At 39.9% G+C, this 21245-nt stretch overlaps 1 protein-coding gene and 1 pseudogene across 10 annotated transcripts in view; one reads left to right on the top strand and one right to left on the bottom strand.

The window, feature by feature from the left end:
* MAPKAPK5 (mitogen-activated protein kinase-activated protein kinase 5) overlaps positions 1–21245 on the bottom strand; it is a 35646-nt gene that overhangs the window by 7438 nt on the left and 6963 nt on the right. For 5 of the 10 annotated variants that reach the window (XM_011355810.2, XM_011355808.2, XM_011355812.2 and 2 more), the window contains 11 exons: positions 20748–20823; positions 19876–19973; positions 18274–18382; positions 16784–16873; positions 15942–16037; positions 10175–10255; positions 7524–7711; positions 5638–5758; positions 3290–3420; positions 2916–3037; positions 1799–1903 (listed from right to left, as the gene is read on the bottom strand). In XM_011355810.2, coding sequence (XP_011354112.1) covers positions 1799–1903; positions 2916–3037; positions 3290–3420; positions 5638–5758; positions 7524–7711; positions 10175–10255; positions 15942–16037; positions 16784–16873; positions 18274–18382; positions 19876–19973; positions 20748–20823 — 1217 coding nt within the window. Of the gene's footprint in view, positions 1–65; positions 170–1798; positions 1904–2915; positions 3038–3289; positions 3421–5637; positions 5759–7523; positions 7712–10174; positions 10256–15941; positions 16038–16783; positions 16874–18273; positions 18383–19875; positions 19974–20747; positions 20824–21245 lie in introns of those variants that run through there. The other 5 variants (XM_011355811.2, XM_011355809.2, XR_895657.2 and 2 more) reach the window with 4 other exon arrangements.
* Positions 10280–13458, top strand: LOC111737012 (annotated as a pseudogene).

Here is a 21245-nt window from a genome sequence, read left to right as displayed (position 1 = left end):
GTCAATCTCCAAATCATTTGGGAGGTAACAGAGTGTTGACAGGGACCCAATAAGGTACACCTTACCAGTGTCAAAGTCATCCTCACCAATGGAGGAACCATCCCCAACACTGATCAAAAGCAGTTCAGATCCCCCATTTTGCAGGTAGCAAATGAGCAGTTCCATTAACCTGGCAGTAAAAATCCAACAACAGCAAAGGAAACCATGAAGCGGGAGTTCTTTGTCACAGGTATGCCTGACAAGGAACTTCTACTCCTACACATCGATAAGGATATAACTCAGAAAAATGGGCAAAAGAAAAGGTACTTCCCAAAAGAGGAAATCTAAGTGGCCAATAAACATTTTAAAAGTGCCTAAGCTCATCAATCATCAGGGAAAGGCAAAGTAAAATGACACTGTTATACCAGTACATACTAACCAGAAGGACTAAAATACATTTTTTAAAAAACAGACAATAGCAGGTGTTAGTGTAACTGGAGGCAGAGTAACTCGAATCCTCAAACACTGCTATGAGAAGTATCGATCTGTATAACCACTTTGGAAAAATGGTGGCAGTGCCTACTAAAGCCAAACAGATGAATACCCCCATGAACCAGAAATTCCAATCCTAGACATGAGAAAAATGAGGTCATTAAAAGATATATGTAAGAGCATTCACAGCAGCACTTTCCTTAATTACTGAAACCAGGAAACAACACAAATGTCCATTCAATAGTACGAAAAAAAAAACATATATATATATATTTTTTTCATATATATATGAGAGGAGAGAAATATAGAGAGTATATGTGTATGTGTACACACACACACAGAATGAGAATGATTTGCTGCTACACATAATATGGCTGAATCTCACAAATATAACGTTAACTAAAAGAAGCCAGACACGAAAGAACACAGACTTATCTGATTCTATTTTCATAAAATAAAAAATCAGGTGAAGCTAATTTCTAATGGCAGCAATTGGGATCATGGGGGAGGGAGAGAGTGAGCAGATTCCATGTTCCACTACCTGTTCTAGGTGCTGGTTATAGGGAAGTGTTCACTTTATGAAAATTCATCAAAAGTGCACACTTCAAATGTGATCACTTTTCTGTACTGATCTTTCAAAATCTTAAAAAAAGAAAGAAAAAAAAACAAACCCAGGGAAGCCACTCTCCTCCATATATGGGAATGACTAGGCTGGCACTTTGGATTTCTCAGGTCCGAGAACCAAGCCAGGCAACGAAGTCAAAGAGTCTGCTCCCTTCCCTGAGCATCCTGGAGCTTAAGACTAGTTTAGACTGCTAAACTAGAAAGACAATACAAAGAGCAGATCATGAAATACATTTCCACCTTATTTGCCTGGGGAAAAAATTCAACAAGCAGCAGACTTGAAAAACTGGTGAACCAGCTCTTCTCTAAGCTAAGCACATCAGCAGGGTGGACTCCCTGGTATTTTGCCTTCTCTCTCCTTCAGAGTACACTGCTCCTGAGTGACCTGGTGAACAACCCGGGTATCTGGGACAGTTCTGAGAGCTGCGGGAGTTTTATGCCCAAGCAGTGTGTTAACAGGGGCTCTATAGTGTTGAATCTGCAACACAACTTATTTGAACTCTGGAGAACAAGTGAAAGGGCCATATGTCTAGATATGCCTGAACAGCTAAGATAGAGCTAACCCCCCTCCCACAATATTCCACTCACTCTTTAGCCTCTCTTCTCCCAAAAACAGACCTCACTTGGCCCCCAGAGATCTTACATGTTCTAAACATAATCACTTCTCTGCATTTCTGGGGAAAGGAGTGATTAAGGCTCCTACCATTCCAGCTGAAGCTTTGCAGAGTATCTCTTAGGAGTTTGCATTCCCGGTTATACTTCCAAGCCTCTTGCATTACTTCATTCAGCTTTTCATCTTCATTCTCTCCTATTGATAAAGATGGAGTTGCATTTCTCTGAAGCATCATGGGACTTTAGTGTCAGAGATGGAAGGACAACTTGTTGAGAAGTAATGATTATAGGTACAAACTTGATCAGACACTTGTTACTGCTAGTTCCCACATTACACATAGACCACTTCCGGTCTCTTTGAACTCTTCTGTTACAGCCTCACACAAATCCTCCGATGGCCCCAAAGCCTTAGCATTGAGGGATGGAAAATAGGCAGTGTCAGACTCTATTGCTGGGCAAAAACAGCTTAGGTCTCTGGTTAACCTAAGAGACCAAGAGAGGGAGGGAGAACAAGGCTGAGTGGGCTACCTTCTTTCTCCTAAGCTCATTTCTTACTTTAGAAGGCTACATGAGGTACACTATGGAGTTCTCTTAAAATGCAAGGAATCTAGGTCAACCCAACAGTTGTCTGGCCTACTACTTGAAGCATCTCATTCTCCTGAAAGCCCATCACATCCCGTTGAGTGGAGAAGAACATACTGAAAGCAAGCTCAGACTCAAAAGAATCCATGTATAAGTCACACTCTGCCCATGCTATGAGTAGCAGCAGGGGCCACTTCTGAACTTGGGGGTATTCTTTTTATAATCACAGTTAATAAAGCCTTGTACCCTAACAGCTCTGGAAATGAAGTTTCCCGATTGTCCCAAACTGATCCTGATTCTGTCCATACTTTCCATTCTGTACCCTATGCCCCCACTAACAAACTAAGAAAATATAAAATTACATGGTACACCTGACACTGGCAATTACACCTAAATTAGAAATGTCACAGAAAACCAAAGGAAAGGTAGAACTTACCACATCTGTGAGTTCCCAACGTCCACTCTTTTGAGTGGGCACAGACTTTTATATATAAGTTTATATTATGCACTTATTTTCTTATACACAAAGATGAAACAGACAACCTCAAGCCAGTCCTTTTGTCACATGCATGGGCAGACACACACATGCACACACAGACACACCGAGCATTCAAAAATGGTGTGACCTTTACCAGCCTGGGGGAGAATACACTGAGCAATCACATCTCGAAGCTTTTCCAAGGCAACATTTGAATCCTCGGCTCCATTCTCGCGGTCGTGGATATAAACACCATCCTTTGGCTTGGTACTTTAAAAGTTTGGGAGAGAGGTGATAACAAGGTGAGACCCCAAAACCCAACTCTCAGCAGATGTTAACTCTAAAAATAAAACAACAGATTTTTCAGATAAATAATTAGCTACAGAGTATCTCCAACTTCTGATGCTATTTAAAGAGCTTATCCTTTGTATTCTCTTAAGAGGCAGAGAAAGGGCAGTAGCCTGCCAGCCTACACTCAGCCACACCAGCCATGATGTAGAATGATGAAATAAGCTCAGTTACCCAAGTAATTTCCTCTTCCTCAGAATGGGGTTGTTCACAGAGTGCAGAGGTTTGAGGCTGACTTTCAGATCCTGGATTCGCATGTTGGCCAACTGTTCCGCATGGGCCTGCTGGATTCCTGCAACCACCGCCTGAATGCAAACACTGTCGTCAGTTTTTCATTCATTTCTAAAGCACCTAGAAAGCCAATCTAAGAGTAAGAAGACGCTCAAAGAACTAAGAAGGCAATTTCGCTCTTATGCTGGCCATACACAAATTTTGATAAAGCCAAGGATTCTTCCCCATAGATCAGCAGAGTCCAGGGAATACTAGCCCTTCCTCCCTGTGGCAGAACAGACATGCAAGTAAGAATTACTAACAAGGCTCATGCTCACAGTCATTGGCAAAGACAAGTGTGAAGAGAGGCACACGTGTACCTCAGGGAAGAGGCTGGCAGGCTACTGCCCAAGAAGCCTCCCAGACTGGCATTTAATAACTGCTCCCATGGTGAAAATATGCACCTCAGCCCTGATGGCTCAGAACCCCAACCATTTCACACAGTGAGCATGGCAGACCCTCCAGAACTGATCTATAAGCCAATAAATTTACAATGAAAAATAACTGTCACGAAGTGTAGAACTCTTGAGGTCTGTGTCTTTATGACCAGTGTGAGCTCTCTATGGGCTCACCGATGAGGGAAGGCAAATACTCAACAGAAAACTTTGTTAAGATTGATAAACTTTGTTATCCTTATTTTAAAAAAGGATAAACTGAGTGTATGTGTGTGTGTGTCTCTCCAGAAAAATATCAAGAAGGATATATCAGGCCATAGATTACCTCATCTCTAAGGGGTGAAACTGAGGCAAGGCAACGAAGGGGAACTTTTGCTTTTTATTTTATCTATCTCTATACTGTCTGAATTTCAACAATGAAATTTGACCATTTAAAAAATATAATTCCTTGGTAAGCATGCAATTAAGATCAGGAAGAGTTCAGACTCATTTATGGGAACTATAATAGCTGGCCCTGGTTAGACCCCTCTTCATCAATGATGGCCCAACCAGAAAGACAGGGACAGGGACAGTTTAAGGTCATGAACTCAGGCTCCATATCCTAGACAGGGCTTAAATGGATACTATTCACCATCTGCATGTGTGGACATTTTTCTACACTTCCAAAGCTGACTAACCCACATCATGACCACATCATTCTTTAAAAACAGGAATACACTGTCACGTTGCAGTTCCATGTTACAGGTTTAAGAGCCACTTTTTCTCATTAAGATTCTGCATACTTGACTTCATTATGCACTAATTTTAAAGTAACTCTAAAAGGCAATTATTTCTTCATTTCCAAGCTCTTAAAGAAACCTACATTGTAGCCCCCATGTGCTAACGACCTAAGGATCTAAATAATCCTTTTGGATTTTGGGCTGACCAAACCATTTTTGTACTACTAGGCATATTTAAACCAGGAAGATAACCATGTGTAAATCAGGATGGCAGAGAACTCTTTCTTCCAGGTCTCCTTTCTCGCCCATAATCCAGCGAAGCTAAGGGAGGTCTTAGCATCTTCTTTTCCTATTCGCTTATTCTTTGTCACACTTCAACCCCATCTGTCTAAGCGGACAACATTCAAGTCTGTGCCACTGCCTTTGCCTCTCAGCCACACTCTGGTTCCACGCCACACACTTCATTCATTTCAGTGTCCATCTACCACTAAATAATATCTGGAACCTAAGAGACTTCTCTTCACTCAAACTACCCTTGTTCCTGAATTCTAATTGTTAATAGTATCACCAGATGTGCTACCCACTGTCCCCTTATATCTAGTCAGTCACCAAAAATTGTTGAAATTTGTCTTCAAAAATATTGAGCCAATGCATCTATCACTACTTCTCTGCTCCCCGAGCCACCCCTCAACTTCTAGATTACCAGAGAAGTCCTACGTTGGCAAGTCTAGCTGACCATCCCTAACCTTCCTTGTGGCAAGTCTCTTCTCAAACATCTACAATGGCTCTCGATTACATCCTACTACAGTAAAACTAAACCCCTGTCTACTTTTACAGCCTGGCCCCACCACATCTATCTAACCAACTTCCCATTAATGAAGCCAGGCTGTTTTTCCACTGACAAGATCATAAGGAGGATATTTTTTGAAGTATTGTGTATATTTACTAGGCCTTCATCTGGTCTTTTATAGAAAGAAGCTCTTTATTTCTGATCCTGATTTCCAGGAAACCAGAGATGCTTCTCTGGAAAAGACTGTGTGCTCTGCATTGTTTTGCCTTTAACCCCTCGTGAAATCAAGCCCCAGCATTCCTTCTCAACACAGCCTTTTTAGCCAATAAAATAAGTGTCATTCAAAACCTTATCCATCATCAGTTGAGCAGAAGGTAGCACATTATCCAGGGCTTCAGTCGAGTTCAGCCAAGGGTGGTCCAATACTCCCTCGATGGTGAGTCTTTCTTCTGGTTTGACCTTCAAGAGCCTGTGGAGAAAAGGTCAACAGGGCTGCCATGCACGGCTGCTTCCAGAAGGCCAGGAAGTTCCAGGGTCTGGCTTTAGCTTCTGACTTTCTACCAACTCCTCCAAGCCTAGGTTTTCCATCTGCAGGGCAGGGGTGGGGTTCCAGTCCCTGACCACTACACGTGAGGGCACTGTGTCCTCAGATCTATACTAGACAAAGTGAGATAAAAGCAGTAGGAAAAGGCTTAATCCAGTGATACTTTGGTCTGAGTTCTAGGTTCAATAAGATAATCCTACATATGGCTTATACTTTCTGAAACTTTGAATCTCCATACTGATGTTTCTAGGGCAGTGGGCTCTAACTTCCAAAAGGGACTAAGAGTGTTCTTTTGGCTGACAGTGGCTACAAAAGTAAAGTGTCCAGAGGTTCTGAAAATCCAGGTTGCTACTTGCGATAAAATTCTTGAATGTTACCACATGGCATGACATGAGCCCTTTATTCCAGAGACATTCAAGAGCTAAACAACTAGTCTCTGAGAAGGGGATGGCATTTCCTTCTAAGCCTAATGTATTGCTCTGATCCCACTTCTTTACATCTTGTCCTTCATGCTCATACGATTTCTGGCTCACCTCAGCATTTTCTCTGGGCTAATTACAGCACCTCCTTCCACCTGCATATCCTCTCATTCCAGATACCAGAGTCGGGACAACATGCCTATTTGCTCTTTCAGGTTCTTTGCAACCTTCTGGATCATTCTGAGCAAACAGCTTTGGATTTTAAAGAAAGGATTAATTAGGAAAGAACCCCAAAGCCAAAAGAGGATAATCGATGTTGCTCTAGGGACAGGAAATATATTCTATAGAACTACTAGAGGATATTAGTTAAGTAGTGGAGAATACAGCATGAGAATAGCATGGGAAGACAGATGATGATTTAAACATTGCCTCTGCCCTCCTAAAAAGCTTTTACTTGTATATTTTGAAACTGGTCCTTCCCTATATACACAGACCCCTAACCAACAGGACAGGCTCACTTTTGAAAGGGAAGAATCTCCACAGAGAAATGGCTGTACTGTAATGAGACAGTTTCCAAGTACTGCCTCTTTAATGGTGATCTTCATCACATTATAGATGATGAAACTAAAGCCAAAAGAGGAGAAATTGCTCAGTGAGGCCAAGCAGTAGGAATACCAGAACAGTGCCCAAGTCCTAGGCCACTGACACACAGGTGGGCAGAAAAAGAAAATATACCTCAAGTTTAGGTCTGACCTCTTACCTGCTTCTCCAGCTGCCAAAGGACACTGAATGTCTACTTTCCGTCATCTATTCATGAGCCCTAATTCTTCTAAATATTCCCATCTTAATATGTCAGAGCAACCATCAAGCAGTGTGAAGGCTGGAAGGGTCAGGTCCAGGCCCCACACCATCCATCACATACTCCCATGGAAGCCAAGGAATGAAAAGCCAAAAGCATCATTGTCATTTTAGCACCCCAGTTCAGTTCCTGGTGTCACGTCTGTCCCAAATGACTGGCTTACAAGAGGGTATACCAATCATCATTTAAGGTCTTAAATTAATGCTCACGGAGACATTGGCTACAGAAGGGAGCAAAGCTCCATTTTCACTGAGATGTGGACACTGAGAGCTCTCACCTCAGGCTCTAAGAATAAGATTTCTGTGATGCTAAATAGGAAGAAGAATGCCTAGGAGACAAATGACTTTTGTCTACCCGACACTCCTTTGTGCTCCACCACCAACACATTAAGGCCTCCTTGGCTGGGACTCACTTCCTCACGACATCTTTGGCCATCTCTGAGATCTGGCTCCACTCTTCCTCTGGGAACTCAAAACTTCCTGTCATGATCTTTCTCCGCATATCCTTTGGGATAGTCCGACTGTGGTGTTTGGAGTAAAAAGGAGGGTATCCGCACAACATCACGTAGATAATCACCCCTAGGGACCACAAATCACAGCTCTGAAAGCAAAAATAAAATGGTCACTCATAGCAGAAGCACAGCTCCACATTAAAGCCCCCAGGCCCAGCCCAGATATACACAGCCTGCTATCTCCAAGAATCACTTAGCAGAGACTGGAAAAGTTTCAGGAAGTCTTAAGAGAACAAAGATTTTATTCTATATTTTGTACATGCCACCAACACTACATATATACACACCAGCATACAAGGCCAGTCTGGGGTAAAATAAACAGTCACTTTTACTCTCACTGCTTAGGCCTAGCTGCATTCCGATCCTCGGGTGCAGATGCAGAATACTTTATCCCTGGCCACGGGACCAAGAGCAACAAGCACTCTATTAAGCTGGGCAGCGTTGAGGGTGCAGGAACAAAGCAGATGAGACACAGGTAGGCCGACCCCATAATATAGCACAAGTCATTTCGTAAAGGCCCAGAGCAACCTGACAGAGACCAAGGGGAGGCACTGGAAGGAGAACTGGATGGCCTAAGAGCAGTCTTTTGGCCACAAAGGACTGACTTGCTGTGCCCATCTGTGAGGCTGTGCACCAGTCCTGGCAAATAGATCTTTGAAAAAAAGGATGCCGCCACCAACTACCATGTCTGTAGGTAGTAAAGTGATTCCTCAGCCTGTAGTCACAGCATGATTATTAATAAAGAAAGGCGTACTTATTAATAAAGAACTCCTATTTTAGTTAAATGCAGCTCCGCCTCCCTTGGAAACGTATAAAAATGGATCCTCGAAGGCTTCAATTTAAGCTTCTCTTGAATTGCAGGACAAAACCGGTGTCCTCCTAAGAAAGGTGGCCCAGGGAGCCTACCACTGTGGCCACAGGCTTTCCTTCATGCCATAGATGCTCTGAGAGAAGCCGGGAAATGGGGTGTCTCAGCTATTCTCACCCATGTTTTGGCATCATGGATGTTTGTAGATGACATGACCCATGCTGTAGAACACAATTATAAAATTATAGTGGTGAAAAGGAATCTTAAAAATAGTTCAAATATTTCATTTTACACATAAGGAAACTGATACTACAGAGATCTTGTCATCTCTAAGGTCATCTGTCAAGGGTAAAACTAAGTAACCTAACTAACGTCACACAGCTGAACAGAGGTAGAGCCAGAGCATGTCTCCTGGACTACTGCTTCTTTTTTTTTTTTTAATTAAGGTTAGTGTATTTATTTAATTCTCAAAAAAAATAATTACGTCTTATTATTTTTATTAAAAATGTTTATAAAGTTATTTGCAAATGTAGCATTCAGTGTTTATTTAGTTGCCAATATAAAGATTATATCTAGACCAACATATATATATATTCAAAAGTAATGTGAACTATAATATTTCAACATGTTACTTGTCTGCTGTGTATAATTTTTATGAATACCATACTAATTCAAAATCACTATTAAAGTCACAAAATAGAACAGAAAGAGAAGCAAAATAATACTGGGAAATACTATATCACACAGGAATCCACTGCATTCATGCTGAGAAGATTTTCGCAAATAAAACTGTTATCTAAGTGCTTCTACTGCCAAATTCCTGTCTATACTGGAAGCAGGAAGCAGTATCTGACTCAAATACTTTAATTGGCACAGCCCTCAGGCATTTACTATGTAAGGGCACAGCTGCCTATAGTTTGAGTTTGAAAGGCAGGAACGTGAGGAGCAGTGATTACTTGAGGACTGAACAATGTTAATCGTGAAAGTAGATGTTTAGGGTTCTGGTCATACTATGCCAGTGTTAACTACAGGGTCTTGAGTGGCAAAAAGCCATATGTTCTTTCATATATAAGCTGGTTAGGAATACGTAGAGCCTTCGGAGTATGGGAGCTAGGAACAGCTGACCCACTGCCTTTTATCATTCTCAGCTCCTTCTGCATCAACATCCAACCTTGAGTCCCCAAGCAGCATCATTTTTTTTCTGATCTACTTGGTGACTTCAGTACCTCCAGGATATGTTTCAAGAGGCCCTGAATGTCTTGTGCTTTAGAACAGAAATGTTTGATATGCAGGCAACAGAGTAAGAACTGTGATGATACCAGGTTAACACTTAGGAGCACCTGCTTTGTGTACTAGATACTATTCTAAATTGGGTATTTTATGAGGGTAAGAAAGAATGGTACCATAAATGGCCAAGGAATATTCTCAGAAATGTCTACCTTCAAAAAGCAAGACAACCCCATCTTTTTGATGGGATCGCTGGACTGTACAGCTGGCCAAATAAATACAGGTGACCATAGCCCTTGGTTCCTGCCGCAAAACCTAAATCGATTAGAACCTTATTTCATATTTTATCAGATTAAAAACAAATTCCAAATACTCTTTTGTATGTGTGGCTGCTTCCAGCCTTTTGCATGGGAGTGTCAAGGGGTAAGAAAAGAGTTAGCCACATTCCCAGAGGGCCACAAACACCTCGCAGAAAAGAGGCTACACGCAAGGAGTAAAGATCAATCTCTTCCCCTACCTTGTTATAAGTGTACGGCGTTGGCGAGGTAGGTATGATGCCAGATTTCTCCTTCTGATGCCTTCTCTGTGCCTCTAGTACCTGTCAGAGTCAAACCAAAGGAGACAACTTACTGAAAATCACACCAATGACAAACAACTTGAGACAGACTGCTGGAAGGTTGAAAAGGATAGACCCTGGAGTCACCAATCAAAAAAACTCCACATAAATACAGTACTTTCAAAAATCTTTTTCCCCTCTTACAACCAGCAATTTATCAGTGTTTGCCCAGTCAAGTACATTAAGATCAAGTCCCTGGAAGACATTTATCAATTCCTCCTGTCCACTGAGGCATCAGAGATCACTTTTTCCTGGGGACATCCTTTATGCCTGTGTAAAAACGGACTGGTGCTAGCCAGCAGATCAGAGTCAAGGTACTTGTTGCCTTTGGGGACTATAACAGTTATGTGGGTCTCAGTATTAAATGTTCCAAGAGGTAACCACTGCCATCCATGGGGCCACCACCCTGGCCAACCTCTCCATTGTCCTGTGCAGTGGGACTCCTGGGGGACAAGACTGGCAAACCCCACACGCTCCTTGCAAAGTGACAGGATGTTGTGGCTCTGTGCTGGCATGCTTCATCTTCACACCCTGACCCACTACTATTGTCTTGGCCCCTGTACCTGCAAAGCTGCTACTGATGGCTGGTACTGACAACTGGTACACCTCAGTCACGGGCTACTTTGCTAAAGCCACCTTCAATGCCATCTCTAAGATCTATAGCTATCTCACCCCTGACCTCTGGAAAGAGACTGTTCACCAAGCCTCCCTATCGGGAATTCACCGACCATCTCATAAAGACTCAGACCAGAGCCTCCGTGGACAGGACCCAGGTTCTAGCTCTGGACACCAAATAGTGTTTTCACACAAGAAGAATAAAGTGAGTTAATTAAACCTGAAAAGGAAAATACCGTTTATGACAGCACTTAAAAAATTAAGGATAAATCTAACAAAAGAAACAAAAGAAATGGAGCTATATGGCTTGTTCATGGGTTGGAAGGCTCAATATCGTTAGCTGTCGGTGCTCCTGAACTGAACTATACCTCTAAAACAGCCCTTGTCCAAATACCAGTAGACTTTTTTGTAGAAACTAACAGCTGAATCTAAAGTTCATATGGAATGCAAAGAAATTAGAACAGCCAAAAGAGCTATAAAAAAGAACAATGTTGGAGGGCTAACACTTCCTTATTTCAGGAATTATTATAAAGCTACAATAATCAAGATGGTATGGTATTAGTGTAAAGACAGACAAAGACATCAATGGGACAATATAGAAAATCCAAAAATAAACCCACACATATACAGTGAACTGAGTTTTGACAAAGGCACAAAAACAATGTAGTGGAGAAAAGACAGTCTTTTCAATAATGGTGCTGGAACAACCGGATATCTAAACGCTAAAACATGAACTTGAATCTGTACCTAAAAATGAACTCAAAATGGATCATAGAGCTAAATGTAAAACCTAAAACTATTAAACTGTAGGAGAAAATATTTGTGATCCCAAGTTAGAAAACGATTTCTTACATAGGAAACCTAAAGCAGAGTCAATAAAAAAAATTTTTTTGATTGATAAATTGGCCTTCACCAAAATTAAAATCTTCTGCTCTTCAAAAGACACAATTAAGAGAATAAAAAGATTAGCCACAGACTGGAAAGAAAATCTTTCGAAAGCATATATCTAATAAAGGACTTATATTCAAAATAAAGAAATTTGAAGTTCGGCACTAAGAAAACACACAACCCAGTTTAAAAAATGAAGAAAAGACGTGAACAGACACTTAACCAAAGAAACCATACAAAGGGCAAAGAAACACCATGAAAAAGATGCTCAACATCATTAGTTGTTAGGGAAATGCAAATTAAAACCATAATAAAATACTACTACATACCCACTAAAATGGCTAAAATTAAAAAGACTGTCCACACCAAAAGCTGGTAAAAACGCGGGGGACCTGAAACTTTCATACACTGCTGATGAGAACGTAAAATTGTACAACCACTCGAGAAAACAGTTTGGCGGTTTCTAAATAAACATACATACTACATGATCTAGCCATTCCACTTCTAGGCATTTACCCAAAAGAAAAGGAAATATGTGTCCATAAGAACAGCTGTACACAAATGTTTATAACAGCTTTATCTATAATAGCCCAAAACTGAAAACAACCCAAATGTCCATCAATAGATGAATGGACAAACGTTGGTATAACCATATACTGGAATACTTCTCAACAGTAAAAACAAATGAACTACAGATACATGCAACAACATGGATAAATCTTAAAGTAATTATGCTGAATAAAAGAAAACCCCCCAAAAGTAAATTACTGTATGATGCGCTACTTTATATAAAAACTTACAGAAAATGCAAACTAATCTATGATGACAGAAGGCAGATCAGTGGTTGCCTGGGAATGAGAAGACAAAGAGAAAGGCAGGGAAAGATGACCAAGGGGCACAATAAAACTTTTGGGGGTGATGGATATATTCACTACCTTAATTGTGGTAATAATTTAATGAGTATATATAAATATGTCACAACATACAAATCTTGGTAAACCCTACGAAATGCCAAGAGGCACTTTCTGGAATGCAGTGCAGAGATCCCTTTGAGTCTTCGGCTAAATAGTAAGCTACTCATAGTAGAGCAAGACTCCATGAGGCCAAACAAGCAATCAGGTACTAGAATGACAACTGGGAGATGTAAGCTGAATAATTCCCAGTTGTCACAGAAGTCCAGGAGATATCTGAGGCCCAATTAGCCAGAAGAGGCCTTGCTCAACACTGATGCATCAATAGAGGACGCAGAAGTTTCATCTGCATCGTAGGTCTGAAGTAGCCCTAATCTAGACTTGCCCTGACAGAACTTAAAAACGAGTTTGAAAACAATCAAATTGATCCACAAGTAACTTAACCATTTGCCAAAACAATCTTTAATACTCTTAAATGACAAGAAAAACCAGACATTTGCTAACCTATTACAACATCCAACATCCAATTAAAATTTATTAGACATGCAAAGAAGCAGGAAAATGTGATCCATGACCAAAAAAATGTGATCCATAACCAGGAAGGGAAAAAAATCAGTCAATAAAAGCAGACTCCGAAATGACAGAGATGGTGCAATCAGCAGACAGGGATTAAAATAAGTTATTAAATATGCTGAAGTACTTAAAGGTAAACATGAACAAAATGAGAAGAGAAAAAGATGATATAAATCTGAAAGAAATTTACAGATTAGACAGTGCAGAAGAAAAGAGTAGTGAAAATGGAAAACCAGCATGGAATCTAGCCAAAGTAAAACACAGATAGAAAAAAGGGATGAAAAACAAAGAAAATATCAGAACCACAGTGGTCTGTGTATGATCTAACATACATGTAATTGGAGTCACAGAAAAAAGGCAGAGAGAAGATGATTTGAAAAATATTTGAAGAAATGTCTGAAAGTTTTCTTAAATTGATAAACACCATACTGACAGACCCAAGATGTTCAACAAACCCCTAGCAGGAAAAACAAACACATACCCATACCATAATCAAATTACTGGGAATCCGAATCAAATCCCAGGAAGCTTTTCTGTGATAGAGAAGTGAATTCTAAAATTTATAGAAAAAAAATAAAACAAAACATATAGAGACATGCAAAAGATCCAGAATAGTCAAAACAATTTTGAAACAGAATCAATTTGAAGGACTTATTAAACTGAGGTCTGTGCGCGATGTTTAACAAGTGACAGTGCTGTAGAGCCAAAGCTATCTGAAAACATGTTCCCCAAAACTTGTCAAGCCTTAATGGAAAGCTAGAGTAATCCAGATGATATGGCTATAAGAGTAGACACATATATCAAATAAACAGTAGAGTCTAGAGGAGACCAACATATACAGTCAACTGATTTTTGGGAAAACTATAAAGTAATTCAATGATGCAAAGACAGTCTTTTCAGCAAATGATGTAAAAAAACTTGATATACATAAAGAGAAATAAAAAGACACTTGACCCTTATTTTATGTACACATACACGCACACAAAATAATAAAAATGGATCACAGTCCAGAATGTAAAAGCTACAACTATAACTTTTAATAAGAAAACACAAGAAAATATTCACGCCCATGGGTATCTTAGGAACAAAAAGCACTAACCATTAAAAAAATGGTGAATTAAACTTGATCAAAATCAAAAACTTCTGCTATTCAAAGACCGTTAAACTGAAAAATAAGCCAGACTGAGAAATATTCATAATACATATGTGGTAGCAGAATAATGCCCCCTTTCTCCAAGATATCCATGTTCTAATCTCTGGAACCTGTGAATGTGTTACCTCACATAGCAAATCACGTAGCAAAAGAGATTTTGCAGATCTGATTAAATTTAAGGGGAGTGAGATGTAGAGATTATCCTAGATCATCTGGGTGGGTCCAATGTAGAGATAAAAAGATGCTACACTGCTGGCTTTGAAAATGGGAAGAAGAGGTCAGAAGCCAAAGAATGTGGTAGCCTCCAGAAGCTAGAAAATGCAAGGAAATAGATTTTCCCCAGAGTTTCCAAAAGGAAGTCTTGCCAACACCTTGAACCGTTTCAGACTTCTGACCTCTAAAACTGCAAGGTGTAATAAATATGTGCTTTTTTTTCTTTTTAATGTGCTGTTTTAAGTCACCAAGTTTATGGCAATTTGTTACAGCTGCAGTAAAAAACTGATACATATGTACAACAAAGAACTTGTATCCAGAATATAATTAAAAAGTCTTATATTTCAGTTATAAAACTAACAACAAAAAGGGCAAAAGATTTGTAGCCGTACTTCACAACAGAATGTCGTACTCATATTTCACAATAGAATGGCCAATAAATACATGAAAAAATACCCAACACATGAAAAAATAGCTATCAGGAAAATGCATAATTATATCCAAGATAAAATAACACCATGTACCCAGCAGATGACTAAGATTACAAATACTAATGAATGTGAGTTGGTGGCAGGAACATGAAGCAACTGGACCTTTTATACATTACCAGTGCACATGTAAAATGGTATAACCATTTTGGAAAAATATATTACTTAAGAGGAGAAAACATGTTCCCCAAAACTTGTAAATGAATGTTCCTAGCAGCTTTATTCATAATAGCCAAAAACGGGCAACAACCTCAAATGGCCATCGGTCGGTGAATGGATAAACAGATATGGCTTAAGTCATAGGATGAAATACTACTTAGCAATAAAAAGAAACTAACTACTCATACATGCAGCAACATGGGTGAATTTCAAAAACATCGAGCAAAAGAACTAAAACACAAAAGGTACACAAATTCCATTCTTACGAAATTCTACAACAGGCAAAACTAACCATTAACAACAGAAAGCAGATCAGTGGTTGCCTGGGGCTGGGAATTAAGTTGGGAGCAGGCTGACTGGAAAGGTACACAAGACAGCTTTTGAAGTGACAGAAAGTTCCGTACCTTGATTGTGGTGGTGATCATGCCGGAGTATCCATTTGTCAAAACTCATCAAACTACACTTAGAGTAGGAGTATTTTACTGTATATAAACCATACCTAAATAAAGTTGATTTTAAAAGAATAAAATGCCTACACCAAATTAAGTAGCCTGAAGGTTTCTGAAGCTGAGTTCTCCTCCTCCTATTTGTAATACACGCCTATTTGTAGAGTAGAAAAAATGTGAGTCTCAGTGACACGTCCTACGTCAGAAACAGCATGTGCTTACCTGAGGTGCTACATAATAAGGGGTGAATTGGGGTGTCATCAAGTCACCTTGGTCAATTTTGGCAAATCCAAAATCACACAGCTTCACTGGGGCATCCTGAAATCAAACAAATGGGAGTCACTGCTCCAGAGTTCTCAGTAAAGGGAAACTCAGGAGCGAGACATGTTACCTCGCGCCCACCAGTTTCTAGCTGAGACCTGAGCCCACGAGCAGGTCGTTAGGTGTGTAGACAATGATTCATACTGAGGAATTGTTCTTAGTAATATAGAAGGAAGGAATTTCTACCCACTCACAGTTAGCCTTGTTTTATAACTTATAAAGGCAGCACTAAAATCAAATCTTAACCAAATGCCCCTGACTAGCTAGAGGCCCATTATCTCTCATCAATTGAGGGTGCTGCTTCACTTGTAACATCAGCTTCATGATAGCCAGAGCAACTTACCTGATGGGACATGGTGCAGGGGGCAGGGAGTAGGGCTAGAGAGGAAAACACACCTTAACAGGGTTAACAGCAAGTACAACTGTTAAGTATCAAGGTAATATGTAACAGCATATAGATTCCTGCCCCTTCCTAAAGTCCCTCCAAATAATATCCAAAACCTCAAGTCCTACAAATACAAATCAGTATGATCCAAAATGATTAATGCCAGGGGTATGGCACAATTTCTCTGCGTCTCTAGCAGAACAGAATAGAACAAGTGAGAAAAGTAAGCTGCTTGAAGCACCGTGGCGTGAAGCCTCTTCACCATGAATTCAGAGCACTCCAAAGATATATTCACCTACACATCCTGAACGACACTGCGAGTGGCAGCACTAAAATGCAGAAAAGCGAGGCATCTCACCAAAGAGTTATCCTTGAAGAGCAGATTCTCAGGCTTGAGGTCTCTGTGCGCGATGTTTAACAAGTGACAGTGCTGTAGAGCCAAAGCTATCTGGAAAAGGACATAATGGAGCAACCACATCTTAGAAGAGTTAATTCTTTAACGCCCCTGGTTTAGAGAACTCAGGATGTTAAAAAAATGATCCTAAATTAAGTCAATTAAGACCGTGGCCAGTTTTCAGTTTTAAAGCAGAAATTAAGACTTTTGGTTCCAAGAAATAGAAATGAATTAAGCTTAAAGTTTAACTGCAACCTGTATTTTGTTAAACAAAAAGAAAAATGCGACAGTAAAACAATTCTGTCAGAATAAGCTGATGGTTAAATCCCATACAAAAATGGGGAAAATGAAACGTTTCCACTTCCATTCATCTGTGACGTGACGGGCACTGCAGAGTAAACACTGTGCCGGGCGGTCTTCAGCAGGCCTGGTGTCCCCCAGCAGGGCAGCGGGCACTAATGCCTGGCTCAGAAGAGAGCTACGCTCTCCAGGGAGCTCAACTTCAAGCTCTGCCTTCAAGAAAAATGGAAAGCAGCTAACTGGATTTTTCCATCTGCTGTTCCAATGTGCTCATCCCACTTGTTGAAATGTTGCCTGTTCAGATGGATTTGAAGGGGTTTTGTTTTATAGAAGATTATCAGAGCTCACCATTTAGTCTTGATATTTGGAAAAAATAAGGTATATTTTTAAAATTAAATACAGCAAATTCTACTTGTTCTTCAACTCTCAATATGGGATTGTCTTGGCATTCTAAATATCAGTTCCTCCCTACCAGAAAGGAGTCATTCAAAAATGCTCAGAAAATCTGGAAGAATTTTTTATTAAAAACCAATTGGGCTATGCTTTCTGCTTTTCTTTGCCTGGCGTGTTTGGCCTGAAGATAAGGCTTGGTGGTTTGGCTTTTCACCTCCTCAAAAGGGTATTTCCAGTTGGATACCTAGTATTGCTTGCGACATAAATTATTTCTCTAGCAACAAAATGTGATGTCAAAATACACTATAACCAGGAATAACCTGGAATTACAAAGACCTTGGAATAATACTAAAATCTGATGAAAGGTGACTCATAAGCAAACAGTATCTTTTATATACAACTGTCAGAACATATTTTTACACCAATCTTTCAGGTGGTATCAGCAGCATTTTATCTCAAAGTCTGAATAATAGTGCTTAGAAGCTATATGTCTAAAGATATCTACAGTCTACAGTTAAGATTACCTTCCTTCCAGAGTTTATTTAAATCTTATAATAGATAAACAATTGACAACCACTTTCTCCAAAGCGTAAAAAGGGTCACATTTCTCCTGTCAAGGCATCTTTTCTGATTACATAACAAAGCAGGCAATGAAAGATCAAAAAGAGCTTTTCTTCAAGCTTTCTTTTATTCCCCCCAATGAAATTGTGCTTGTTAACCAATATTGTTGGCAGTTTGATTGGTACCCGGGGTTAACTTGCCTGCTTTGTTACTTGGCTGGCTTGCTTCTCTGTAAAGTGCCGGTGCTGGCTGATTCTGTGAAATAGCTCTCCCCCTTCCATCATCTCCATTACAATTAAGAGTCGAGCCCTGTTTGAAAGCATTTGATTTTGTTAAGTTAAAAAAAAACTGAAACATCAAGTAGCTAACCTAAAGATATCTCATCTGCAAAGTGTGCAACTACTTCCTAAGTCTATTCCTACCAAGCCCCTTTGAGTTGGACCCCTTGTCACTACCACCTGGACACTATGCATAAAGAATGTCCCTTACCTAACACTTTCTAAGCAGCTAAAATGTGACCAAAAGAATTAGTTTTGAAGACAATGATCCTTTTGAAGATACTATAGTTTACTTGTTATTACTAGATGTTAAAGAGGGGATGATTTCTAGGTGACGTGTTTTGTATATGTACTTTATGGCAGCTAGACTGCAAGTATATTGAAAAGAGTATGATGTTCTGTAGGACACGAATTTCAAATCATTTGGCTGGATACTGGGCTTAGTTATTCATTCTCAGTGTGTGTGTGTGTGTGTGTGTGTGTGTGTGTGTGTGTGTGTCTTTCACTTACATTCCCCACCCTGACTCTTCTAGTTTTCCATGTTACCCACAGCATGCCCAGCAAGAGAGCTGGAAGGTTACACAGCTACTCAATAAAAGCAAAAATTCTCATGTTGTCAAAAAAAAAATCTGAATTTTGGTTACCATCCTTTGATATAAATGCTTCCAGCTTCCATCCAAATGCTTTCACCAACAGAGCACAGTTGTAAGAAATAATCATTTCATTTCCTATTTGTTTTTACAAATCCATCTTCTTTTTTCACCTAGAAAACTTCTACCTACACCCTTCAAGTCCTAGCCCCCACAAAAGCATTCTGTGAGACAACTCGCCTCCCCAGCCTACAGTTATCAGCTCTCCTCCTCTGTAAGCTCAAAATATTTTATGGATGCCTCTCCTTGGTGCCTATCACATTGCTATGATGACAGATTTACATCTCGGTCCCCCCAACAGAAACCATAATTTATTTAATCTTGAATTCCCTGAAAGAGACTTAGGGTGCCACCCAATAGGCTTGCCAAACATTTAGTGGCTGAAAGAATAATGATGATTTTTTTCCTTAAAAGTAATGTCAGACTAAGCAATAGGGTTTTTTACCATATTGACCTCTAAGACATTGCCCAGAATAATATTTGGTCTCCGCTCACTAATCTGAAATAGAATGTTTTTATTTCCACATTACATACTTTTTTGGAAAAAAAAAAAAAAGAGAGGGAGAGAAGGTAATTGGAATGGGGGAGCCAGAAGAGTGGGTGAGGTATAGATGAAACAAGACTGGCAACGAGTTGATGACTTCATGCTGGGTGATGGGTACCTGGGGATTCATTACATAATTCTGTCTGCTTTTAAATATGTTCAAAACGTTCCAAAACAAAAAGTAGAGGAGAAGAAAAAGAAAGAGGGAGGCAGACAGGGAGAGGGAAGAAAGGGAGAAAAAGAAGGGGCACATGAGAAAGGAAGACCCTACTACACCTTGGCCTACATATGGAGAGGTGGGCATGTGATGATGACCCTGTGTAGTCTTACCTGGGGCTGGACTCATGAGGAAACTGTACACTGTTAGCAAACACTTCAATAATTTGAACTATATTTGGGTGTGTGGCACACATCATGTGCAGACGTACCTTAAAGAGAGCAGAGGAAATGTTTCTGTACATAGGGAATGTCAGCATTTTCTCTCCAAACTCCCCTTCCCCACAAAAACACTGACCACACTAGGTGCACGGGGTAAGCCTATACAGTAAAAAACATTATCAGCTGGAATGATGTAAAAGAGGGAGGGGGGACTTTTCACACACAGATTACCTCCTTAACGCTATGTCCACAACTTAGACCTCAACAAGATTACTTTTCTACTGTCCTATTTATTAACAAATGAAAAATCTGGCAAATAGCTTTGTACATCTCTAAGCAAAAGAGTGAGTCTTTCACTGCACAAGTTATTAACATGTCATCGCCACATCCAGATAATTTAAAACAAATGTATATTTTTAAAAATGAGAAATGTCTCCTCGGAACCCTCCTGCAGCACACTTTCAAGAGACACTTTTCACCACATCCTTCCTTGCATTATTTTATCTCCACTCTTCAAGGACTTTTTCCAATAAGCAAAAGCTGAAGGAAACCTGTATATGTCAAGGTATAAGAAATACATTAATTGAAAAAGGACAAGAGGTGGTTAAAAGGAAATAAGACTCTAACAGTCTTTAGTACTGATAGTTATAGGGCTGCTTTATAATGATAACATGAATACGGAAAAGGGATAAGTACAAACTTAAATTTTTAAAAAATTCTTTGCGTATCCGTGTATTCTCCCCAGGAAGCTTCCTTGCTTGTAAAAATAATAATTCTTAAGCACTGCAAATATTTAGGCAAGTCAAGGCAATGAAGGATCGTACCTCATTTCTAGCTTTCGGACGATCGAAAAGAATTTTCAGTGCAAACCGTTCTTGGGTAGAATTCTTCACACAGACTCTAGATTTGGAGGGAAAAAATTCAAATTAGAAATCATCTATGTTACAGTGAAAACTAATTCAACAAGTTTCTTCTTTGAGAATTGTACTTCTAATCAAAAATATATCCAAGTGCATCAGAATGAACGTGCCCCCAAGGCTAGCACGTGGAGAGGCAAAGAAGCATCTCACCCACCCTTGACAGGCCTCATGAAATCAAACCAAGGTTGGCCGACAAAGAAATAATGGCCTCTGCTGGCTACAGGCGACTCACAGTGGCTCCAGTCTTGACAAAGGTGACTCTCATAGTTGTTCCATTGGATCAACACTGTAAATGACTGTTACAGACCATGTGACTTGGTCACTTAAATATATTTCTCAATAGATGAGAAATAGCCTAACATAAATACCTCCACTTGTTAAATTAAGGCTATTTCACAAATC

Source organism: Pteropus vampyrus, unplaced genomic scaffold (genome assembly GCF_000151845.1).
Source record: "Pteropus vampyrus isolate Shadow unplaced genomic scaffold, Pvam_2.0 Scaffold23, whole genome shotgun sequence".
NCBI lineage: Eukaryota > Metazoa > Chordata > Mammalia > Chiroptera > Pteropodidae > Pteropus > Pteropus vampyrus.
The sequence above is the reverse complement of the archived record's forward strand: the minus strand, read 5'-3'. Positions and strand labels throughout refer to the sequence as shown.